Consider the following 20,998-nt stretch of genomic DNA (forward strand, 5'->3'; position numbering starts at 1 on the left):
TCAGAGCATGGTTCTAGTGACCAACAGAGGAATGTTTTAAGGAGGAATTATTATTAAGCTAAACAAGAAGAGATCTAAACAAGGACCACTGGGTTTGAAGCTGAGCAGGTACTGCAACTTTGGGGGAGCAGTTTGAGAAGGGTGGTGAGAGTGGAATTCAACAAGGAGTAGAGACTTCCCAAACAGGCTAAAATATATTAAGGTCAGTTACTTGTGTAAGTTTGAAAATGAAGGTATGAAGTGAGAAAGGAAACTGGCTTGAGAGAGGAGAAAGGGTATTTGAGACTCATCGTTATAGTCCAGAGCTACTCTTCTTTCCAAGCTGTTGACTTATCCCATTGTGCATGACAGGAAAAAGGGATTTTGAGCCCCATTTATTTCTTAACTAATCACAAAACTCCAGGCCTAAAACACCATCTGGGAAGGGAAAAGAAGATAGTAATCTCTTATCAGACTCAAATTTCTGCTCAGTAGCTTTGGTTTGGATTTCTCAGGTGCATAAACTCCAACCCTCCAACCCAAATCAGATACCACCCCTCTTGAGCAGGTGCCTTCCCGAGTTGTGTGCCCTGAGTCGCTCTCCGGGTGGCCAACTTTAACTCCCGGGGCCGCTCCAGCGTTGCGCACCCGATCCTCCCACGATGCTTAGGCTTTCGGTGACATTAAGTCCCACACATGGTGCAGGGAAACCGGTACGTCTGAACACCCTCGACCCCCGCCTGCGGCCCCTCCGGCCGCCAGAGTCGTCCTCCATTGCTCTTCCCATGTCGCAGGTCCACCACCTCTGAAAAATGAAACCCAGTAGGATCAGGCTTGGACCAAGGGGTGGGATGCACTGTCTTCTCACTCCGCAAAGAGAAAAGCAGAACCGACTTCAGACAGCAAAGGGGTGTGTAGCCCCACAGGGTCGCAGGAAGCCCCGCCCCAGCTCACCACCTCCTTCCCGGCCCCGCCCTTCAGGCGCCCGGGACTTCAATTCCCGGAGGCCTCCGCGGGCCTGAGGGGCAGTACCGTCCGCTCTCCCGCTCAGGCAGAGCAGTGACTGGCTTTCCGTGAGTTGGGCGGGGCCTTCTCCAGCCAATCGATGGAAGGCTCGTTACGGCGGCGGAAGCAGCGGCGCTGGAGTGAGGGGTGGGGGGCAGAGTGCTAGCGCCCCGGCGGCGGCTGCGGGTCCGGACCCCCAGGACGTCGGCTCCACAGTCGGAAAGCGCACGGGAGTGAGCTCGAGGCGGCGCGGCGGCCACTCGGCATAGCACTCAGGTAATGGCGGGACGGGCGCCCGTGAGGGCAGGGGAGGAGACGAGGGGGCGGGGCGGCCGAGCCGGGCTGCAGCGTCCGTCCCGCTGCGCGTCCCCGGGGAAGGGCAGAGGTGCCCCAGCTCCTGTGGCTCGTACTTCAGCTCTTTCGCGAGCTGGGCACGGCGGTTGAGCGGGCGGCAGGGGCTGGATGTCTAGTGGCGGGGAAGGGAGAGGAACCGGGGTGGGTGGGCCGACCCGGGAGTGGGGGTGTGGCAGACGTGAGCTTTGGAGGGGAAGCTGGGTGGCCGGGGGAGTGCGGGCGGGCGGGCGGCCCAGGGAGTTTGGCTCCTGGAGCAGTTTAAAGTGACTCTCCACATCCGGGCCCTGCGCCCGCCGCTTTCAGACCCCGACCGAGGCGGGGCCTCCCCACTCCCCGCCCCCCTCTCCGGGAGTGCTTGTCTTCTTCTGCCATTGGCCCAGCCTCGAGGGGTTTGGGCTGCCCCGGCGAGGTTCGCTTTTGATTGGTTGTCGGTCGGCGGGAGGGTGGGGCGGGCCCAGAGCGCGCAGGCCTCTGTAGATTGGTGCCGGGCCTCCAATGACGCGTCGGGCGTGGGGCCAATGGGAGGGCGGGGGAGGTAGGGGCAGGTTTGGGGGAAGAGGACTAGGAGCCCACCGGCGGCTGGGTGGCGGGGGTGAGTGGGGTCGGAGGGGCTGGACAGCGGCGGGCCCGGGCACGCTTCGGCACGAGTCCTCTTGTTGTCCCTGGAGCCCAGCGCTGCCGCCAAGATGGGCCCTCCGCGGCACCCCCAGGCAGGCGAGGTGGAAGCGGGAGGTGCGGGCGGCGGGCGGCGGCTACAGGTAAAGAGGCACACTGCCGGTCTTGTTGAGGTACTCTCCAGAACGCTTGCTTCCTTCCCCCGGGAAAAGGAGTCTTGGACACCCGAAGTATCTGGAAACAAATCTGTCCTCCTATCTCGGGGCGGGGGTTCTTAATGGGGTGGATTGGGAGCTTGCTTGACTCCTGAGGGAAAAGTGGGGGACGATTTGAGAAGGTGCAGAAGGTCTAGGGTCCCTCTGGCTCAGTGAGATGTCTTTGAAAGAGAAAAAAAGGAAATCTGTTAATGGAGGCCTTTGCAGAAAAGCGTTTGAGAATTCCTTTCACATCAGGTCTTCATGTAAGATTTCAAATCCTTTCTTAAGGCTGGGCATTTTCCCTCTTGCATCTTTTTATGACATTCTAATTACTATTCTTTTTACTTTGGTGTGAGGTTTGTCTTTCAAAGAGACGTGCTATTTTCCATAAAACTTTACACGAAGAGATAGATATGCCTTGTGGTAATACCTGTCATGTGCCTGTTTTACAGGATTCAATGTCCATTTTTTCATATCACAATTCACAAGTATTTATGGAGGATCATAGTATCCCCCAGTGCTGTATAAATGATGTTATTATTAATTTAACCTATGTGCATTAAAAAACTTCCATAATTTAGATAATGTCTGCATTCATATTGATCATTGATTCTTGTTCTAGATTAATGATTTTGCATTTGCTTTTCCAAGGAAACATATCATGGATACTAAAGATGCTATGATTTCTCATTGTTGACTTTAGTCTCAGAATCTAGTAACAACTGTATGACTGTGCACTTGCAGGTGGAAATGAGTTCTCAACAGTTTCCTCGGTTAGGAACCCCTTCCACTGGGCTGAGCCAGGCACCTTCACAGATTGCAAACAGTGGTTCTGCAGGATTGATAAACCCAGCTGCTACAGGTAAGATATGTAATATTCTTCTATATTACTTCCTATTTCAAGACTCTTGCCAGTTTTCTAACTTAAAAATTAGCAGATTCCTTCTAGGATTTAAATACTACTAGCTTATTGAATTTGAAGAAAGGGTATGTTACTATACTAATTTAAATAAGACATTTTTTCTTACTGTTTTAACCATTTCATTCACATGTACTAGAGTACACATGCAACTTATAGTAAAGCATGCTTATAAGAACTGTTTTTTAATGCACTGATATATTCTCATCTAATTAATACCCATATGTATAGTAGTGCCATGAGGGAGCCCTGGAGTGTATAAAGCTAGATCTTGCCTCTTAGGAACTAGCTAATTAAAAAGAAATATAAAGATACACACACACACACACACACACACACACACAAATAACTTGTGTATACATATATACAAACTAACTTGGTTAGTTGTTAGTGTATCCTTTGAGTGTTATAGGTTAGTGATTGTCAGTGGAGTTGATTTTACCATGAGGAAAATATTTGACTAGAGACATATTTGGTTGTCACAACTAGATGGTGCTTTCAGCATTTGATAGGTAGAGACCAGGAATGTCACTAAATATATTAAAATGTACTGGACAACCTTTTCCCATGTAAAGAATTATCCAGTCCAGTCAACAGTGCTGAAGTTGAGGAATTCCTTCAAATACCATTTTCTCTGTATATTAAGGAAAAATATGGTATTGCAAAGTGAAATAAACTACTTTTTCTGTTATTTTTTTCTTTACTACCCAGTTCTTCTATTCATTATGGTAAATTGTACCACTGTTGACTCATTGTTCAAATCAGAATCTGAGGCATCTTTAATTGCTGTCATTGTCTCTTGCCTGTGAGTCTTGACCCTTGTCTAATGTTCAGTCTTATTTCGAATTGCTTTGCCTCCTTCCAGCCAACTTAATTTTTGTTATAAATTTATTTTAGTTCTCTTTAGTCTCAAAATTAGTGTAAGCTGTGTTATGTCTCCTGCTAGATGGAATCTGCTCATGTTTTCTGAATGAATAATTTCAGGTTCATAGTTTTCATGACCTTGGAACTGCACATTCTTTTCCTAAGCCACAATCTTTCCTTTCCACACTCAGTTATTTTTCTAATTCTTATTCTTCCTTAAGTTTTTATCTTAAATGTCATTTTCTCTGGATGTCCTTGTTGACTTCATCTTCCATAGCAGTCAGGTTGTGACCTCCTCTAGAGTGAGAACCAGGGGCCATCTGTGTCTCTTGCATCTTAACATATGCTGTACTTGCTACAGTAAAGGGCACAAAGTTATAGTCAATGACTTCTTGTAGAACCGTCTTTAAGTTCTGTATTCCTTAACAAATATTTTTGACAATATTTTGTCTGTGGCATAAATTCACAATAGGATAATTGGAAGGAGTATAGCTAAGGAAAACATTTTTAAATATCTTTTTCCTTGTAAGGAATTATACTACTCACTTATAAAGGTGTTGCTTAGCAATAATTGTCCTCACAATTTGCTAAAAAATAAATTTTTAACTTAGAACATAAGTGTCTGTAATTTTACTTCTGAAGGGTGCTTATGTTTATGTTTATTCTTTTAGTGGCTCTCAAGAAAGACAATAGAAATTTTTTCTAAGTAGTTAGATGTCTCTTTCCCATGTCTTGTATCATAAGAGAGGATTTGAAGCTCTAGGCATTTTAGGATCCAAATACATATTCAAAGTTAAGAAATATAGATAACTAATGCTTGAAGATTCTTTCCTAATAGAAATGAATTGAAATAAATTCAAATGTCTGGAAGGACATGATAAATGAATCCCAAAAGAATCTAATAGGAAATGATCAATGTATTCTATTTTAATGAAGTTGTTAAAAATCAGTCTTCTTGGACAAATTATGGGAAAATGTACAGAATTGTTCATTTTTCTTAGGGGACAATCTGGAAAAGAGGGAAAGTAAAAATTAGTATAAAGTTGAAAGAGAAGTACAACTCTCCTTCCTCATAAGCAACATGATACTATATGCAGAAAATCCAAAAGAATCTTTTAAAAAGCTGTTTCAACTAATAAGTGAAATTGGTAAAGTTTAGAATATAAAATCAGTGCACAAAAATGAATTATGTCTGGACATTGGCAATAGAAAAGAAACTTTTAAAATGTCATTTACAGTAGCATACAAAAAAAAAAAATCAGTAAGGAATAAATTTAACAAAATTAAGACCTGAAGTTAAGCAACTATAAAACATTACTGAGAAAAATCAAAGAACTCGGTAAATGAAAAAAACTTCTATCATGTTCTTGATGGGAAAACTCAATATTTTAGGATATTGGTCTGTAGATTCAAAGAAATTCTAATTAAAATCTCATTAGGCCTTTTTGTAAAACTCGACAACCTAATTTTAAAATTATTTGGAAATCCAAATATTCTAACTAAAGCAAAGAAGCGGGGGAAGGGGGGAGTTAGAGGACACTGCTATCTTATTTCAAAACTTCCTACAAAACTACTCTAACCAAGATGAAAAAGTCAGGGCTCAGTCACACACATCTTTAATCCAAGCTACTCTGGAGGCTGAGGAAGGAATATCACAAGTTTAAGGTCAATATGGGAAACTTTGTGAGACACTGTCTGAAAAAAAAGTTTTTCAAAAGGGCTGGGGATGTAGCTCAGTGGGAGAGTACTTGCCTAGCACGCAGAATGCTCTGGGTTCAATCCCCAGTACCACCCCCATACACAAAAAAATAGTGTGGTATTGGCATAAAGAGACAAATATAGATTGGTAAAATAAAGTGGAGGATCTGGAAATAGACATGAATGATCAGTTGATTTTTGACAAAAAATCAAAAAAGTACTTCTCTTTTTCCCTAACCCCCCCCTCCCCACTTATTGTGAGTTAGCATCTATATATCAGAGAAAATATTCGGCCTTTGGTTATTTGGAATTGGCTTGTTTCAGTTATCATGGTATTTTCCAGTTCTATCCTTTTACTGGCAAATGTCATAATTTCATTCTTATTTCTATAAAGGATTCTTATCCTGAATATATAAAGAACTCCTATAACTCAATTTTAAAAAGACAGTCTTAATATTTTGTAAATGATCAAATTATTTGAGTAGACACATCACTGAAAAAAATCTATGAATGCCAAAGAAGCATGCGAAGAGTTGTTCAAATTATTCATCCTCAGGGCAATGCAAATTAAACCCACATGGAGAAACTACTACACATCCAGTATTATGACTAAAACTAGAAAGACCAACAATACCAAATATTGGTATGGATGTAGAACAAAAAGAACTCATATTATTGGTAGGAATACAAAATGGTCTAGCCACTTAGGTAAACAACTTGGTAGTATCTTTTAAAATTAAATATACATTTTACACACAACTGAGCAATCCCACTTACTATGTATTTGCCTAAGGTAAATGAAAAGTTATATTTATACAAAACATTATTTATACAAAGAATTATACTTGAATGTTCATATAAACTTATTTGTAATAGCCATCCTCTTGGGACAACCCAAATGTTTTAGCAACTGCCGACTAGATAAGCAGATCGCTCATAACCACATAATGAAATACTACTCAGCAATAAAAAGGGCCAGGCAGACTACCAGTACACCCAACAACACAGATGGAACTCCCTGTTGTAATATAAAACATTATACTAAGGAAAGGAAGCCAGACTCAAAAGAACCACAGATTTTATGATTCTGTTTATAGAAAATTCTGGAAAAGACAAAGTTGTAATGACAAAGCAGTTCACTGTTGGGCGGGAAGAATGGAAAATGACAACAAAGGGGCATGATTGAACTTGTCAGAGTAATGAAAAATGTTCTATATCTTGATTGTGTTGTAGTTACATTAATGTATGATTTTTGTTTGTTTGTTTTGGTACCAGAGATTGAACTCAGGGGCACTCAACCACTGAGCCACATCCCGAGCCCTATTTCGTATTTTATTTAGAGACATGGTCTCACTGAGTCTCTTAGTGCCTCACTTTTGCTAAAACTGTCTTTGAACTCTTGATCCTCTTGCCTCAGTCTCCTGAGCTGCTGAAATTATAGGTGTGTGCCACCGGACCTGGCTACATTACTGTATGCTTTTACAAAAATTTAGTTATGCACAATTAGTGAATTTTATACATAAATTTTACCTCAGTAAATTTAATTGACTAAAAATGGATATAAGATGAGTGCAGGACTCAGGTGGTAGCTCAGTGGTAGAGCGTTTGCCTAGCAGGTGTGAGGCACTGGGTTTGATCCTCAGCACCACATATAAATAAATGGATAAAATAAAGGTCTATCAGCATCTGAAAAAATATTAAAAAAGAAAAAAAAGAGCACATACTTCACAAAAGAAGCTATAGCTGATGCCGGTCATGGTGGCACACTCCTGTAATCCCAGCAGTGTGGGAGACTAAGGCAGGAGATTAATGAATTCAAAGCCATCCTCGACAATTTAACAAGGCTTCCTAAGCAACTTAGTGTGACCCTGTCTCTAAATAAAACCTATAAAAAGGGCTAGGGACATAGGTTAGTGGTTAAATGACCCTGTGTTCAATCCCCCATACCAAAAAAAAAGATACATCTGTCCTGTGGTCACATAAGAAGATGTGCAACATTGCTAGTCATCATGGAAATACTAAAACCAAGTGGATAATTTGTGCCTTGTTCACACATTGGCACACTATACAGCATTGAGAATGAAAACACCCATCAGATGGCTGTATATCAAGCATTGATGAGGATGAGGAACAACTAAAACTCTACATAAAATGATACGACTACTTTCAAAGGTATTTTGGCAGTTTCTCAGAAAGCTAAACAAGTACTTAACATTTGACCCTACTTTTCTACTCTTAGGTGTTGCTAAGGATACTTCTTTAAAAATCATTGAAGAGTAGTTGAGTGTAATGGCTTATGCCTGTAATCCCAGCCACTCCAGAGGCTGAGGCCAGAGTATTGCAAGTTCAGGGCCAACTTGGACTATTTAGTGAGACCCTGTCTGAAGATAAAATTTTTAAGAGTTGTGAATATAGCTTAGTGGTAGAATGCTTGCCTAAGCATGTACAGGCCCTATGTGTACCTCCCCAGTATCATAGGGGATGGGAAAAATCATTCTTTAGAGTAGCCATTTTATTGTATGTAAATTATAATTCAGGCAGGTGGTTTTTGTAAATCAGGATTCTAAGAATACTGAATGACCTGAGGGAAAAGTCAGTATATAGCAAAATAGAAATATGCATCAGTTTTTTCACCTATCACTTCTACTTTTAGAAATTTTTTTCCTGAAGAGACCATTGTACAAGGAAAATTTGCAAATAACCTAAAGTAACAGTGGTTTTAAAAAACTATAATATTTTTTATCTGTGCAGAATTCCAGAGAACCTTTAAATGCAGCATATACATATTATATATTACTCAGCATTTCAACTTTCAAGTATATATCCAATGGAAATGGTACATATGTTCACCAAAAGATGTAATACAGGAATATTATTAGCACTAACAGGTGCAGTGGTACACATCTATAATCCCACCTACTGGGGAGGCTGAAGAAAGAGGATCATAATTTCAAGGCCAGCCTAGGCAACTTAGTGATATCCTGTTTTAAAATAAAATAAGAGAGATGGAGATATAGCTCAGTGGTATAGCACCCCTGGATTCAATTCCTAGTTCTTGGGGAGGAAAAAAGAATATTAGTAGTTATTTATAGTATTTTTGCTAATAATAGCAAAAAACAACAAAAGTCCAGAAAACTGTTTAAATGCCTCTTAGCAGTAAGTGGATCATTTGTGCCTTGTTCATACATTGCTATTCTATGCGGCTTTGAGAATGAAAAATCTACAGCTCTGTACAGTAATGTAGATTATCATATCTATAAGTGAAAGAAGCATGACACAACAAGGCATATTTGTTAATAACCTGGTGTTATAAGTTAAGATACTAGGTATCTTTGGATGGGATAGGACTGGAATGGAACTGAATGGATAGGGAAGACATGAGGGGATCACAAGTCTTTTGTTTCTTTTTTTTTTTTTTTTTTTTTTTTTTTTTTTTTTTTTTGCTGTGCTGGGGATTGAACCCAGGGCCTTGTGCTTGCGAGGCAGGCACTCTACCTACCAACTGAGCTACATCCCCAGCCTATCTTGTTTCTTGAGCTGGGTACTGGTTTCTTGAGCTGGGTAGTGGGTACATTTGTTTGTGAAAGTCCATTGAGCTGCATAGTTAACATTTGTGCACTTAACCTTTATGAAGGTTATACATCAATGAAAAATGATTAAATAAAAACCTATCTAAATTAAAAACTGGTGAGAAGTGTCTGAAGATTTTAACTGTTGGTGCCTTTGGATTATAGATTTTAGGACACCTTTACTTTCTTTATAGATTTCCAAATAATTTAAATTTTCCACGTAAGTAGGTATTATCTTTGTGTTCAGAAAAATAAAGCTGTTAATTACTTTAGAAAAATGATAAGTATGAGTTATATTTTTACAACTCTCTTCCTTTATTACATGAGTATTCCTTGATTATTTTAATTTGTAAATAGGTTATATGTTCTGGTAGTCTAAAATTCCAGAAGTAAAAGAGGTTTCAGTGAAAAGTATCTCTAGCACCCCTGTCCTCCAGTCTTGAAAAATTATGTTCTTAGAGTTAGGAATTACATTAAACTTATCTATCTTTTTATATATACCTTCGTTTTATTTATCTATGTGTTTATGTGATGCTAAGGATCAAACCCAGTGCCTCACATGTGCTAGGCAGGTGCTCTACCACTCAGCTACAACCCTAGCCCCTAAGCATATCTTTTTATTGTAAGGTTTTTATAACTTCTCCCAAAAAAATCATTTTAAATGAAATTATCTTATATCCTGTAAGGTACTTTCAACTATTTGAGCTTATTTTAAATGGTTGTCAGACACTATAAGTTTGAGAAAACCACAACATTCAGAATAAATCCTGTGTTTCATAGTTGTGAGTCTTGGGTCTGATGTCTATCAGGACAATCCAACACCCAAATCCTCCTTTTTAAGAAAGCCCCCAAGAATGTGGTCAGTTTGTTAACCCTGAAACTTCATTGCAAGTGCCACTCTATCCATCCTGCTTTGTTAGTTAATGTTGAGAAACTGTGACATACTTTCTCCCCTTCGTGTCTTTACTAGTCAATGATGAATCTGGTAGAGATGCTGAAGTCAGTACCAGGGAGCACATGGGTTCCAGCAGCTCCCTCCAGTCCCGGGAGGAGAAGCAAGAGCCTGTTGTGGTAAGGCCGTATCCACAGGTGCAGATGTTGTCTACACACCATGCTGTTGCATCAGCCACACCTGTTGCAGTGACAGCCCCACCAGCACACCTGACGCCAGCAGTGCCACTCCCATTTTCAGAGGGACTTATGAAGGTAATGGAGAGCTTTAAAATTTCACACTGAACCACAGATAAAGGTGGCAAATACTTTTAACAATTTTAACAAAATCTTGAGCTGTTTTGTAGAATCATGCTTTGGGTTTTTTCCATTTCAGCTCTTCTGTATAACTCAGCTCACTGCCTGCAGTTCCTAGACTTGGGCAGTTGGCATCACAGGATATTTTCTGTTACTCATTTTGATGTTGATGTTACTCAATTTATAGACTTGCTAGTTAGTTTTTATCTTGGATTGGTACTCTTCTCCAAGATTTATTTTGATAGCTGGCTAATTTGGGGGTATTGGAGCATATTGCCTTGTATATTTCATTGCACTTATATTTCAGTTACTGGTAGTTTTGTTTACTTTTGCCCAAACTTGGGAGGCAGTGCTGTGTAGAAGAAAGGATGTGGGCTGTGAGCCATGCAGATCTGGCTTTATTCCCAGTTCTACTTTTCACTGTCTGTGTGACTCCGAGCAAGTCACTTAGCTTTACTTTGTACATTTCTTCCTCTCTGAAATGTGAAAATGCTAGCACTTCAGTGGAACAGCTGTGATGCTGACAGATAAAGCACGTAAGGATGATGGCATCTTTCCTGGCACTCTCTGGGTTTGATTTGTGTACTTTTAACTATAGAGTAAACTGCATCACTAGAACAAGATTATTGATGTGTTTTGTGTGGTTTTCTGTTTGCAGCCACCCCCGAAGCCCACCATGCCTAGCCGTCCCATTGCTCCTGCTCCACCTTCTACCTTGTCACTTCCCCCCAAGGTTCCAGGGCAGGTTACCGTTACCATGGAGAGTAGCATCCCTCAAGCTTCAGCCATTCCTGTGGCAACAATCAGTGGACAACAGGTTTTTTTCTCTTAATTTGCTGATTTTCAAACTAAGATGCCAAACAATTGATCATTATATACTGAATGCCAGCAGTCCAGTAGGCACTGTCCTAAATAAAAAAGTAAATGGTCACTGATATCTGCAAAGGGAAGATAGTAGATCTGAGAGAAGGGTTAGGGAATAGAAACCAGGATGTGTAGTAGTGGTGTAACCCATATTTATTGAGCATCTGCTACTATATTTTAGGTACTGCCCGAGTGAGATGCAGATTTGGTTTGGATGGTCCATGTTGTTGAGGAGTCAGAGTCCAATTGTCCTTGCTTATGGGGAGGTAGCTCTGAAGGATTGAGAACCACTTTACAGCAGCGTTGTTGAGCAGTGCTTCTCTAGGTTTTTCTCAGAGGAGATCAAATGTGTATCTCTTGGGATACTGGTGGGTTTGCTCAGGCAGCCCTCTAGTTATGAATATTTATATTGAAGTTTCCTGGTTTTCTTCAAATTACTGAAAAGTTGTAGTCTTATTCCTTTATGTGTATTTGACTTATATATTTTAAATTATCTGCCTATGAGAAAAACTAATTCCAAGGACTCTTTCTTTTCCTATTTTCAAGAAAAATTAATATTCCAAAACAATTCCCTTGTTGCTTTCTTTTTGTCATATTGCTAAGTATTCCTAGAAGTCCAGGAATCATCATCTGAGAAGCACTGATAACAAAAGGGTGGGACATTTGAGGGGTAGCTAAAGAATGGGTAGAGGAGTACCTGTTGGATACTGACATTTACTTGAAAATTCTCAATAGCATAATGAATGAGGGAGACAGACACATACAAATACTGAGAGTGCACAAAGTAAACCTTTGGCCAAGAAAGAGAAAACTTGTATGTAAGGTTAATATTGCAGATGAGAGTATCTAAAAGGAGACAGTGGAATATGTCTTGTGTTCCTGGGATCTAGCAACTACCTGGGCCTGAAGCAATTGAATGTGCCTTAGTCACTTGTGGAATGACTGTTGGCATATATCATTATACAGTACAGTGTGTAAAAGAGATAAAGCTAAATGTCCTCAGCCCTTTCCCTCGGGGTACTCACTATCTAAAAGGAACAACCTGACCCACATTTGGAGGCAACTGACTTCTAGAGGCAATAGCTAAGACCAAGTACATGAAAATGATATTATATCCCATTTCTTTCAGGGACATCCCAGTAACCTGCATCACATTATGACCACAAATGTACAAATGTCCATTATCCGCAGCAATGCTCCTGGACCCCCTCTTCATATTGGAGCTTCTCATTTACCTCGAGGTAAAGACTGCTTGTTTTGTTCATACTCTGAAAATGCAGTGGCACAAACACATTTTTTAAAAAATATTTTTAGTTGTAGATGGACACAATATTTTTATGAGGTGCTGAGGACTAAACGCAGTGCCTCACACATGCTTGTCAAGGGCTCTACCACTGAGCCACAACCCCAGCATGCACATACACATTTGGTAGAAGCAATGGTAACAAAAATGTATTCATAATCAGTATATTAAGTTGCAGGACATTAGAGATAAAGCAGTACACTTGGGGTATTTTGGGGGTGGGGGCAGGTACCTGGGATTGAACTCAGGGGCACTTGGCCTCTGAGTAACATCCCAGCCCTATTTTGTATTTTATTTAGAGACAGGGTCTCAAGGAGTTGCTTAGCCCCTCACTTTTGCTGAGGCTGACTTCGAATTCGTGATCCTCTTGCCACATCCTCCCAAGCCGCAGGGATTATAGGCATGTACCACCATGCCCAACACAGTAATCATTTTTAATGTTGTCTAAGGTGTGCTTCTTAGAGTTGGTTTAGAACAACTGTATATGTAAACTTAAAACAATGTGAATTTTTAATGTGGTGTAAAAATTGTTCTTTATTCTGAGAAACTCAAAAGGCTATGATAGTCTGAACATGGTATTCATTTTTCATAAATAAGTCACTAATATTAATACTGAATATCTTTTTTTTCTTCTTTTTTTTTGGTGTGTGTGTGTATGGAGCTAGAAATCAAACTCAGGGCCTTGCACATTCTAGGCAAGCATTGTACCATTGAGCTACATTCCAGGTCAATACTGAATTCTTTCAAAGTTTACTGATAATGGTCACTCAATTTTTTTAATTCACATAGCAATAAGATTAATTTATCCTAGTAATTAAGTTCTAATAGGGTATAAGGTACTGAACTTCATGTGTCTTAAACCAGAAATTGTTACCTTCTATTGGAGAATGTAAAACCATTGGAGAGTTTTAGCAAAATCAGACTAACAAAAATAAAACCAGGTTTTCTTAGGCGTACCATAACTCAGGTGGTTGCCGACATGTGATGTTCACAGCCCCTTTTAAGAGGCTACAGGGTCAGAACTATTTTTATAAAAAGCATTAAGATACTCTGCCTTTTTCACAGTTGACATCTACATTAATGGAACAGAGGCAGTGGTGGGTAAGTGAAGTGTCACTGTCTGCTGGTTAGTGGTCCAGCCTTAGCCAGAAACTACACAGCAGTGCTACACTGTGCTGTTCATTTTGTGTTTTGTACTTGGAATTAACAAAACAGAACACTAGCTAGTTTCATTTAAGAATGTCCTTGAAGTTGCAGTATGTGCTATCTTATTAAATCTTGTTTTAGTCAGCTTTTTCATTGCTGTAACCAGAAGACCTAACAAGAACAATTTTAGAGAAGGAAAAGTTTATTTGGCAATCATGGTTTCAGAGGTCTCAGCCAATAGACAGCCAGCACCATTGTTCTGGGCCCTTGGTGAGACAGAACATTGTGGTGGAAGAGTGTGGTGGAGGAAAGCAGCTCAGGACATAGCACCAGAAAGCAGAGAGAGACACACTGCAGACCAGGGTCTCAATCCATACCCAAAAGGCATGCCTCCAATAATCCACTTCCTCCAGCTACACCCTATCTGCCTACAGTTACCACCATACCAATCTCGACCCTTGAGTACAGTATTTCTTAATTTTCTCTGAGACTGGGTGTTTTGCTATATTGTCCGGACCTGCGTGGAACTCCTGGGCTCAACTGATCCTCCTGCCTCAGCCTCCTGAGTAGCTGGGACTATAAGCACCGTGCCTGACCTTTTCTTAATTTTCTTTATGATGAAATGGGAAGTACATACCAACATATTATTTGAGTTTTAGAAGTCATTTTCCTAGTAGGTATAATTGGATCTATTTAAATTGTGAATCCATAAAACATACTAATAAAAAAAATTTTTTTTTTCAGGTGCAGCTGCTGCAGCTGTAATGTCCAGTTCTAAAGTAACTACAGTTCTGAGGCCGACTTCACAGTTGCCAAATGCTGCTGCAGCCCAACCAGCAGTACAGCACATCATTCACCAACCAATCCAGGCACGTCAGGGTCAGGGCTTCTCATCCTGCAAGTGTTAAGTGCCTAATTGTAGTTAGTCAATGCCAGGCACTAGTAGAGTCCTTGACCTCGTTGACTTTTAACCTAATTTTAAGACTTAGGGAAGTTTAAGGAAGGCTTTTTGTTGGGATGGAAATGGTAGTGAGGATTCAAAGAAGTGAAGAGGGAAATGAAACAATGTCAAGAAAGAGAGTAATGGTGATAGTGTATAGTGAAGGGTGGCTAGATCTGAAAGGGATTTTAATTTTGCTAGAGGTCAGTGAACACCTAAAGATTTTTAGGCACATTTTTATACATACACTTATGCTTTTCCAAGAAGATAGCCTGTACCTTTCAACTTCTTTTCAAGGAAATCTGTGGCCTTGGAACTACCAAAGTATGGTGTAGACAATATATCTGTAAATCGAGGATGCTAAGGGAATATAAAGTTGATTTTTGTATACAATAGAGAGCCACATTTTTCTTTTTCTTTTTTGGTACCAGGAATTGAACTCAGGGGCACTCAACCACTGAGCTATATCCCCAGCCCTATTTTGTATTTTATTTAGAGACAGGGTCTCACTGAGTGGCTTAGCACCTTGCTATTGCTGAGTCTGGCTTTGTACACACAATCCTCCTGCCTCAGCCTCCTGATCCACTGGGATTACAGGCATGTGCCACTGCATCCAGCAAGAGTCACTTTTTTTTTTTTTTTTTTTTTTTTAACAAGTAATGTCCAATCCAAAAAAAAAAAATGTCTTTGAAAGATTAATCTTAACTGAATTATATACAGGAGATGGAAATTCTAATGCTTTTAGAGATCATTTAGGTAATGTGTGTAATTATATAAACAGTTGTGTTTATATAATTAGGCAGAGTCCTGATTAGTACAGTGAGTAGGGTAGTACAAGGTCTACCTAAAGCTTTCAGAATACTGTATTTCACTGTAAATAATCATATAGATTTTATGCCAATTTTTTTTTTTTAAACAGTGGGATGTGACCATTATGTAAAAACTTGTTTTTTTTTTTAATTGTGCTGGTATTACTTAAAAATCATTTATTACTAAACCATCTTAGGTGCAAGATACACGGTACATGGAATACTGGTGAATATATGTTAATGTGGTGGCAGTGATTATGTGGTGAAATACAGTGAAACAAAAGACTTTGCCAGCAAAACACAGTTGGAGGGCATTGGCATTCAGGAGTATATATAAAATATATGAAGAATTAGCAAAGTATGAGTGCCAAGACAAGAAATTTACTAGTGAGGAAGTGGAGCAATCGCCCTAGTGTGAGATATGGAGCGGTACACAGTAGGAGCAGCAGATAAGAGACTGAGATTTTTGAAAAGCAAAGATAAGAATGGGTGGAGTGCTGGGCACAGTGGAGCTCACCTGTACTCCCAGCTGTTTGGGAGGCTGAGGCAGGGGGATTGTGACTTCAAAGCCAGCGCCACCAACTTAGCAAGGCCCTAAGCAAATCAGCAAGACCCTTTCTCTAAATAAAAAATTTAAAAAGGTCGGGGTTGTGGCTCAGTGGTTAAGCACCCCTGAGTTCAATCTTCAGTACCCCCCCCCCCCAAAAATGGGCAGAGTTTGATGATTTGACATCAGGGTGAAGAAAGAGGGCTGAATCAGGACTCAGGTGAGCAGAAGAATGACAGTACATGAGTGAATCCCAGTGTGAGGCTCTTATCAGATGCAGATTTTACACATTGATGTGATAAGGTTAGAGGGCTGTATACCTGTATGAAAACATCTGAAAAACATCTGAGCATCCTGACTTTTCATTTTCTTTGAGCACCCTGACTGGCCAGCACAGAATTCTGTTACCCCATGTTTATGTTTTTTTGTTGTTGTTGCTGTTTGGTTTTTGTCTGTTTTGTAGTGCTAGGGATGAAAGGCAAGTCCTCCTGCATGCTAGGCAAGTACCCTGCCACTGAACCTCATCCCTGGCCCTGTTTACTACTTTTGTTTGTTTTGCAGTGCTGGGGCTCTAACCTGAGTTTGCCTTTTGCATGCTAACTTCTACCTTAAAGCCAACAGTAGCTGGGTGGGCCCCCTGAGAAGAGCACTTGGTTTAGCAGTGGTATAAAATGTCTATACCAGGACCCACAACAAACTGTAGGAACTTCAAATAAATCGCAATTTATACTGAGTCAGGCAATACTTTTACTCTAGTCATAGTTGGAAAGGAGGGATTCATGTACTGTCCAACCAAAATAAGACTCTTGGTCTTAAAACAACCTATCTGGTTGGACTGTAAGAATTTACTTTCATTTGGGTATGACATACTTATCTGGAGTCCTAAGTTTCAAATTATACTTTTAATTTTTGTCTTAAGATGTTTTATTTTGCTTTTTGTTTTAAATGAAGTATTTTTTTCCTCTTCTCTTGGTAGTCTCGTCCACCTGTTACCACCTCCAATACCATCCCTCCTGCTGTGGTTGCAACTGTTTCAGCCACCAGAGCTCAGTCTCCTGTCATCACAACAACAGCAGCACATGCAACTGACTCAGCACTGAGGTATACTTGGGGGTGTGAAAATGGGACTATCCTGGTATCCTCCCTGCTGCCTTTCTTTTTCATTTCCTTCCTTAATTCAACTCAGTAAATGTTTATTACATGCTTTTTTGGTAGTGTTCTAGACCCAGCATAAAACAATGAACACGTGAAGAAATTTGTCCTTGTAGAGATTCTATTCCCAGAGGTGAAAAAAAAAATTTTTTTTTTCAGTAATGAAAAGAGGTGAGGGTATTTGGAGTGGGAGGGAGGTAGCATAGGAGGCTTATTTCATATAAGGTGGTCAGGGAGGACTTTTTTGATAAGAATATATTTCAGCAGAAAAGCCATAATGAAAAGAGCTATATGGTTATCTGAAAGAATAGTATTCTAGGCAGCAGGAATCGTTACTGCAAAGGACCCCAAGATAGAAATATGTTTGTCACATATAAAGAACAGTAAGAGAGCCAAAGTAGGAGAGGGACAGAGATTAGGTTAGGAGGTAGCAGGAACTCTAAATCACAGAGGACCTTATGAACACTCCAAGAATCTGGGATTTGCTGAATGTGATGGGAATCCTTAGCAGAGCTGTGCTATAATCTAAAATTTTAATTGGATCACCTTGGCTATTAGATGGCACAGTTGGAAGCAGAGATCATATGGGAGTGTCTACTAGAGTGATTATGGAGGTAGAACTGTATGGTTTGTTTCTGGAAGATGAAGGCAAAAGAATTTCTAGAAATTACATGGGAGTGTGAAAGAAGAGGAGAAGTCGGGATTATGGTGGTACTAGTTAGCCTCTGCATTTGAGAGGATAGAAGTGCATTAATTTGAGATGGAGAACAATGGGGAGGAATGGTTTTGGAGATGAATTCCAGACTTTGATTGGGGTCATTTTAAGGTTGTGATGACTTCCAAGTACCCAAGTAGAGATACTGATAGATGAGTCTGGAGTTCAGGGAAAGATCTCAAAGAGATAATCCAGGGAGATGGTATAGATGGGGAAGAGGGTTATGGGAGAAACAACTCCTGCTGGAGAGGACTAAGAGGCAGGAGTGTTCTCTGGAGAGAACCAAGGTTCATTCAGGCAGAAAGGGAAGAGTATATTTGGAGAAAAGGTTGAGGACATAGGATGTGTCTGTTTTGCTAAAGATGAATTATTTACCCAGAGGACACAGGGTGGGTGTTTGAAAAGGGAAGGTAGTACTATTAGGAGATTTACAGAGCCATTCAGAGATAAAATCTGGTTGATGAAAGATGATCACAGAGCTTTTCATTAGTGACACTGGGAATATTAAGTTTATTTGTGGAGCAACCTAAGTGGCTATTGTCAATAAGTACTTAAAGAGATGTCTGTGCTGGACATAAAGAGTTTTGAAGAGATCAGCATGTGGGCCACAATTAAAACTTTGTGGTAACTTGAGTTTGTCTGTAGTCTATAGAGTTGAAAAAGAGGATCTAGAACAAAAATCTTAAGAAAGTTAACATTTAAATGAAGAATAATGCCTAGGGTTTATCTGTAACACTGAACACTCACCTTCTAGCTATTTGACATTAAGCAAGTTTCTCAACTTCCCTCATCATTAGTTCCCTCCAAAAAAATAGGGATATTTTACTTTGTGGTACTTTAATATGTTGTTTTAGGTTTAAAGAAATGCAACTGCCCATCATAAAACTGACTACTTGTTCATTTTAGTTTTATGTTCACATATTCCGTTTTTAAAATTAGTATGTGCAAATGGTTTAATGAAATTCAAAATGTCTAAATGGATATATAGTAAAAACTCCTTTTAGAGCTGGAATTGTAGCTCAGTGGTAGAGCACTTGCCTAGCACTTGTGAGGCACTGGGTTTGATCCTCAGCACCACATAAAACTTTTTTAAAAAAATAAAATAGCCGGGCGTGGTGCTGTATGCCTGTAATCCCAGTGGCTTGGGAGGAAGCAGGAGGATCACAAGTTCAAAGCCAACCTCAGCAACAGCAAGCTGCTAAGCAATTCAGTAAGACCCTGTCTCTAAATAAAATACAAAATAGGGCTGGGGATGTAGCTCAGTGGTCAAGTGTCCCTGAGTTCAATCCCTGGTACCCAGTGAATAAATAAAATAAAATAAAATAAAGGTATTGTGTACATCTACAATAACAACAACAAAAAAGTTTTTATTAAAAAAAAATAGTTTTAGGGTATTTGTTTTGAACTGGGATCTCACTTTGTTGCCCAGGCTTGTCTGGAACTCTTGGGCTCAGGCAATTCTCCTGCCTTATCCTCCTGAGTAGTTTGGAACTGTAGGCCAGAGCTACCATTGCCCAGCTAGAGTCAGGGATTTTGTTTGTTTTTTAAACAAGTTATCAAATACCTTCTCCCATGTATTGAGTGCTTCAGTAAAAAAGTGAACCTTGAGTTTTGCCAAATGAGTGTACAGTATTCACTCAGACAACAAATACTGCTGTAGGCATTGCCATAGGCACAGGATATGTGTTAGTAAATTACACAGACAAATCCTAATGATCATTTGATTTTTCTACTTACATCTGTAATTAAAAATTTCTAATATCTAGTTCTCTGAATTCTATAGATAGCAAGTTTAAACAGACCAATTTCTATGGAAGAAATAGAACAAAGAATTCAAAGTACTGTCTCCCAGAAAAGCAATAGGCCCAGGTGGTTCAGTAGAATTCTGCCAATTCTCAAATGCCAAATAAACCAATGTAGTGACGTTGGTTCCAGGTATACAAAAAGAAGTAAAATTCCAGAAATTTTTAAGGTAAGTTTTATTGAATGTTAAGTGCATTCAATCCTATATGCCAGTTCTTTGGCTTTCTCTTTTCTTTCATTTGTCACTTGGTTAAATGATATATGTTCTTTATTACTTTCTTCAAAAAGGGATGATTTTTTTCTTTGTGTGTGTATGTGTGTTTACTGGGAATTAAATACATGGTCTTGTACATGCTAAGCATACACTCTACCACAAAACTACGTGTACCCCAGCCCCTAAAAGACCTTATCTTAAAGGACTGATATTTTTAATTTTCACATGCTCAGAATCACTTAACTGGTAGTTAACTAATTTTTTTGTTGTTTCTATGTACTTTACTTGAGTACTTCACAGGTATTTCTTCCCTATCTTTTAGAGCTGGGTAGTGCTATTGAGATGTCTGCAGCCAACCTGATCTATTTTCTAACCCCTAAAAAGACCTTGATCTTTCTGCTTGAAGGTCCAAGAGTTTTTATCTTTGAGTTTCAGCAACTTTACTAAGATATTTTTGTGGTGACTATTGTGTATGGTTTGTTTGGAATGATAGTATACCTTTTTAATCTGTAACATAAAACTGTATAAAAAGTTTCCTTGAATCATAATTCAATTGTTTTATGTATTCATTCTATTCTGTTTTATTGACAAGGGGGCAATTATGGTATGTTGAATCTTTGCATGCTTTTTTTTTTTTCGCGGTGCTGGGGATTGAACCCAGGGCCTTGTTCTTTCGTGGCGAGCACTCTACCAACTGAGCTATTTCCCCAGCCCCTGCATGCCTTTTTAAAAAAATTTTTTTTAGTTGTCAATGAACCTTTATTTTACTTATTTGTATGTGGTGCTGAGAATCGAACCCAGTTCATCACACATGGCAGGCAAGCGCTCTACCACTGAGCAACAACCCCAGTCCATTGCGTGCCTTTCTTTTCTGATTCTTTTAAACTTCTTTTTCTCTTTAAATTATCTCCATCCCTATCTGCATTTTCAGCCTGCTGTCTTGTTTTACTCTTAATTTTGCCTTCATTCTTTAAACGACTGAACAATTGTCTTGCTCCTTTTGAGCTCTACTCATATATTTTGTCTCCTTTTGTTGGCTTGTTGTCACTTCCAGTGA

At 39.8% G+C, this 20,998-nt stretch overlaps 1 protein-coding gene across 1 annotated transcript in view; it reads left to right on the plus strand.

Moving 5' to 3' along the window:
• The first annotated feature begins 1,971 nt into the window (after window positions 1–1,971).
• Window positions 1,972–20,998, plus strand: part of Sap130 (Sin3A associated protein 130) — a 74,874-nt gene continuing 55,847 nt past the window's right edge. Inside the window, 7 exon segments of the mRNA XM_047545799.1 lie at window positions 1,972–2,096; window positions 2,895–3,012; window positions 10,171–10,406; window positions 11,107–11,265; window positions 12,442–12,553; window positions 14,506–14,630; window positions 17,034–17,158. Coding sequence (XP_047401755.1) covers window positions 2,025–2,096; window positions 2,895–3,012; window positions 10,171–10,406; window positions 11,107–11,265; window positions 12,442–12,553; window positions 14,506–14,630; window positions 17,034–17,158 — 947 coding nt within the window. The 5' untranslated portion in view covers window positions 1,972–2,024.

The sequence above is a fragment of the Sciurus carolinensis genome, chromosome 3 (assembly GCF_902686445.1).
Source record: "Sciurus carolinensis chromosome 3, mSciCar1.2, whole genome shotgun sequence".
NCBI classification, from domain to species: domain Eukaryota; kingdom Metazoa; phylum Chordata; class Mammalia; order Rodentia; family Sciuridae; genus Sciurus; species Sciurus carolinensis.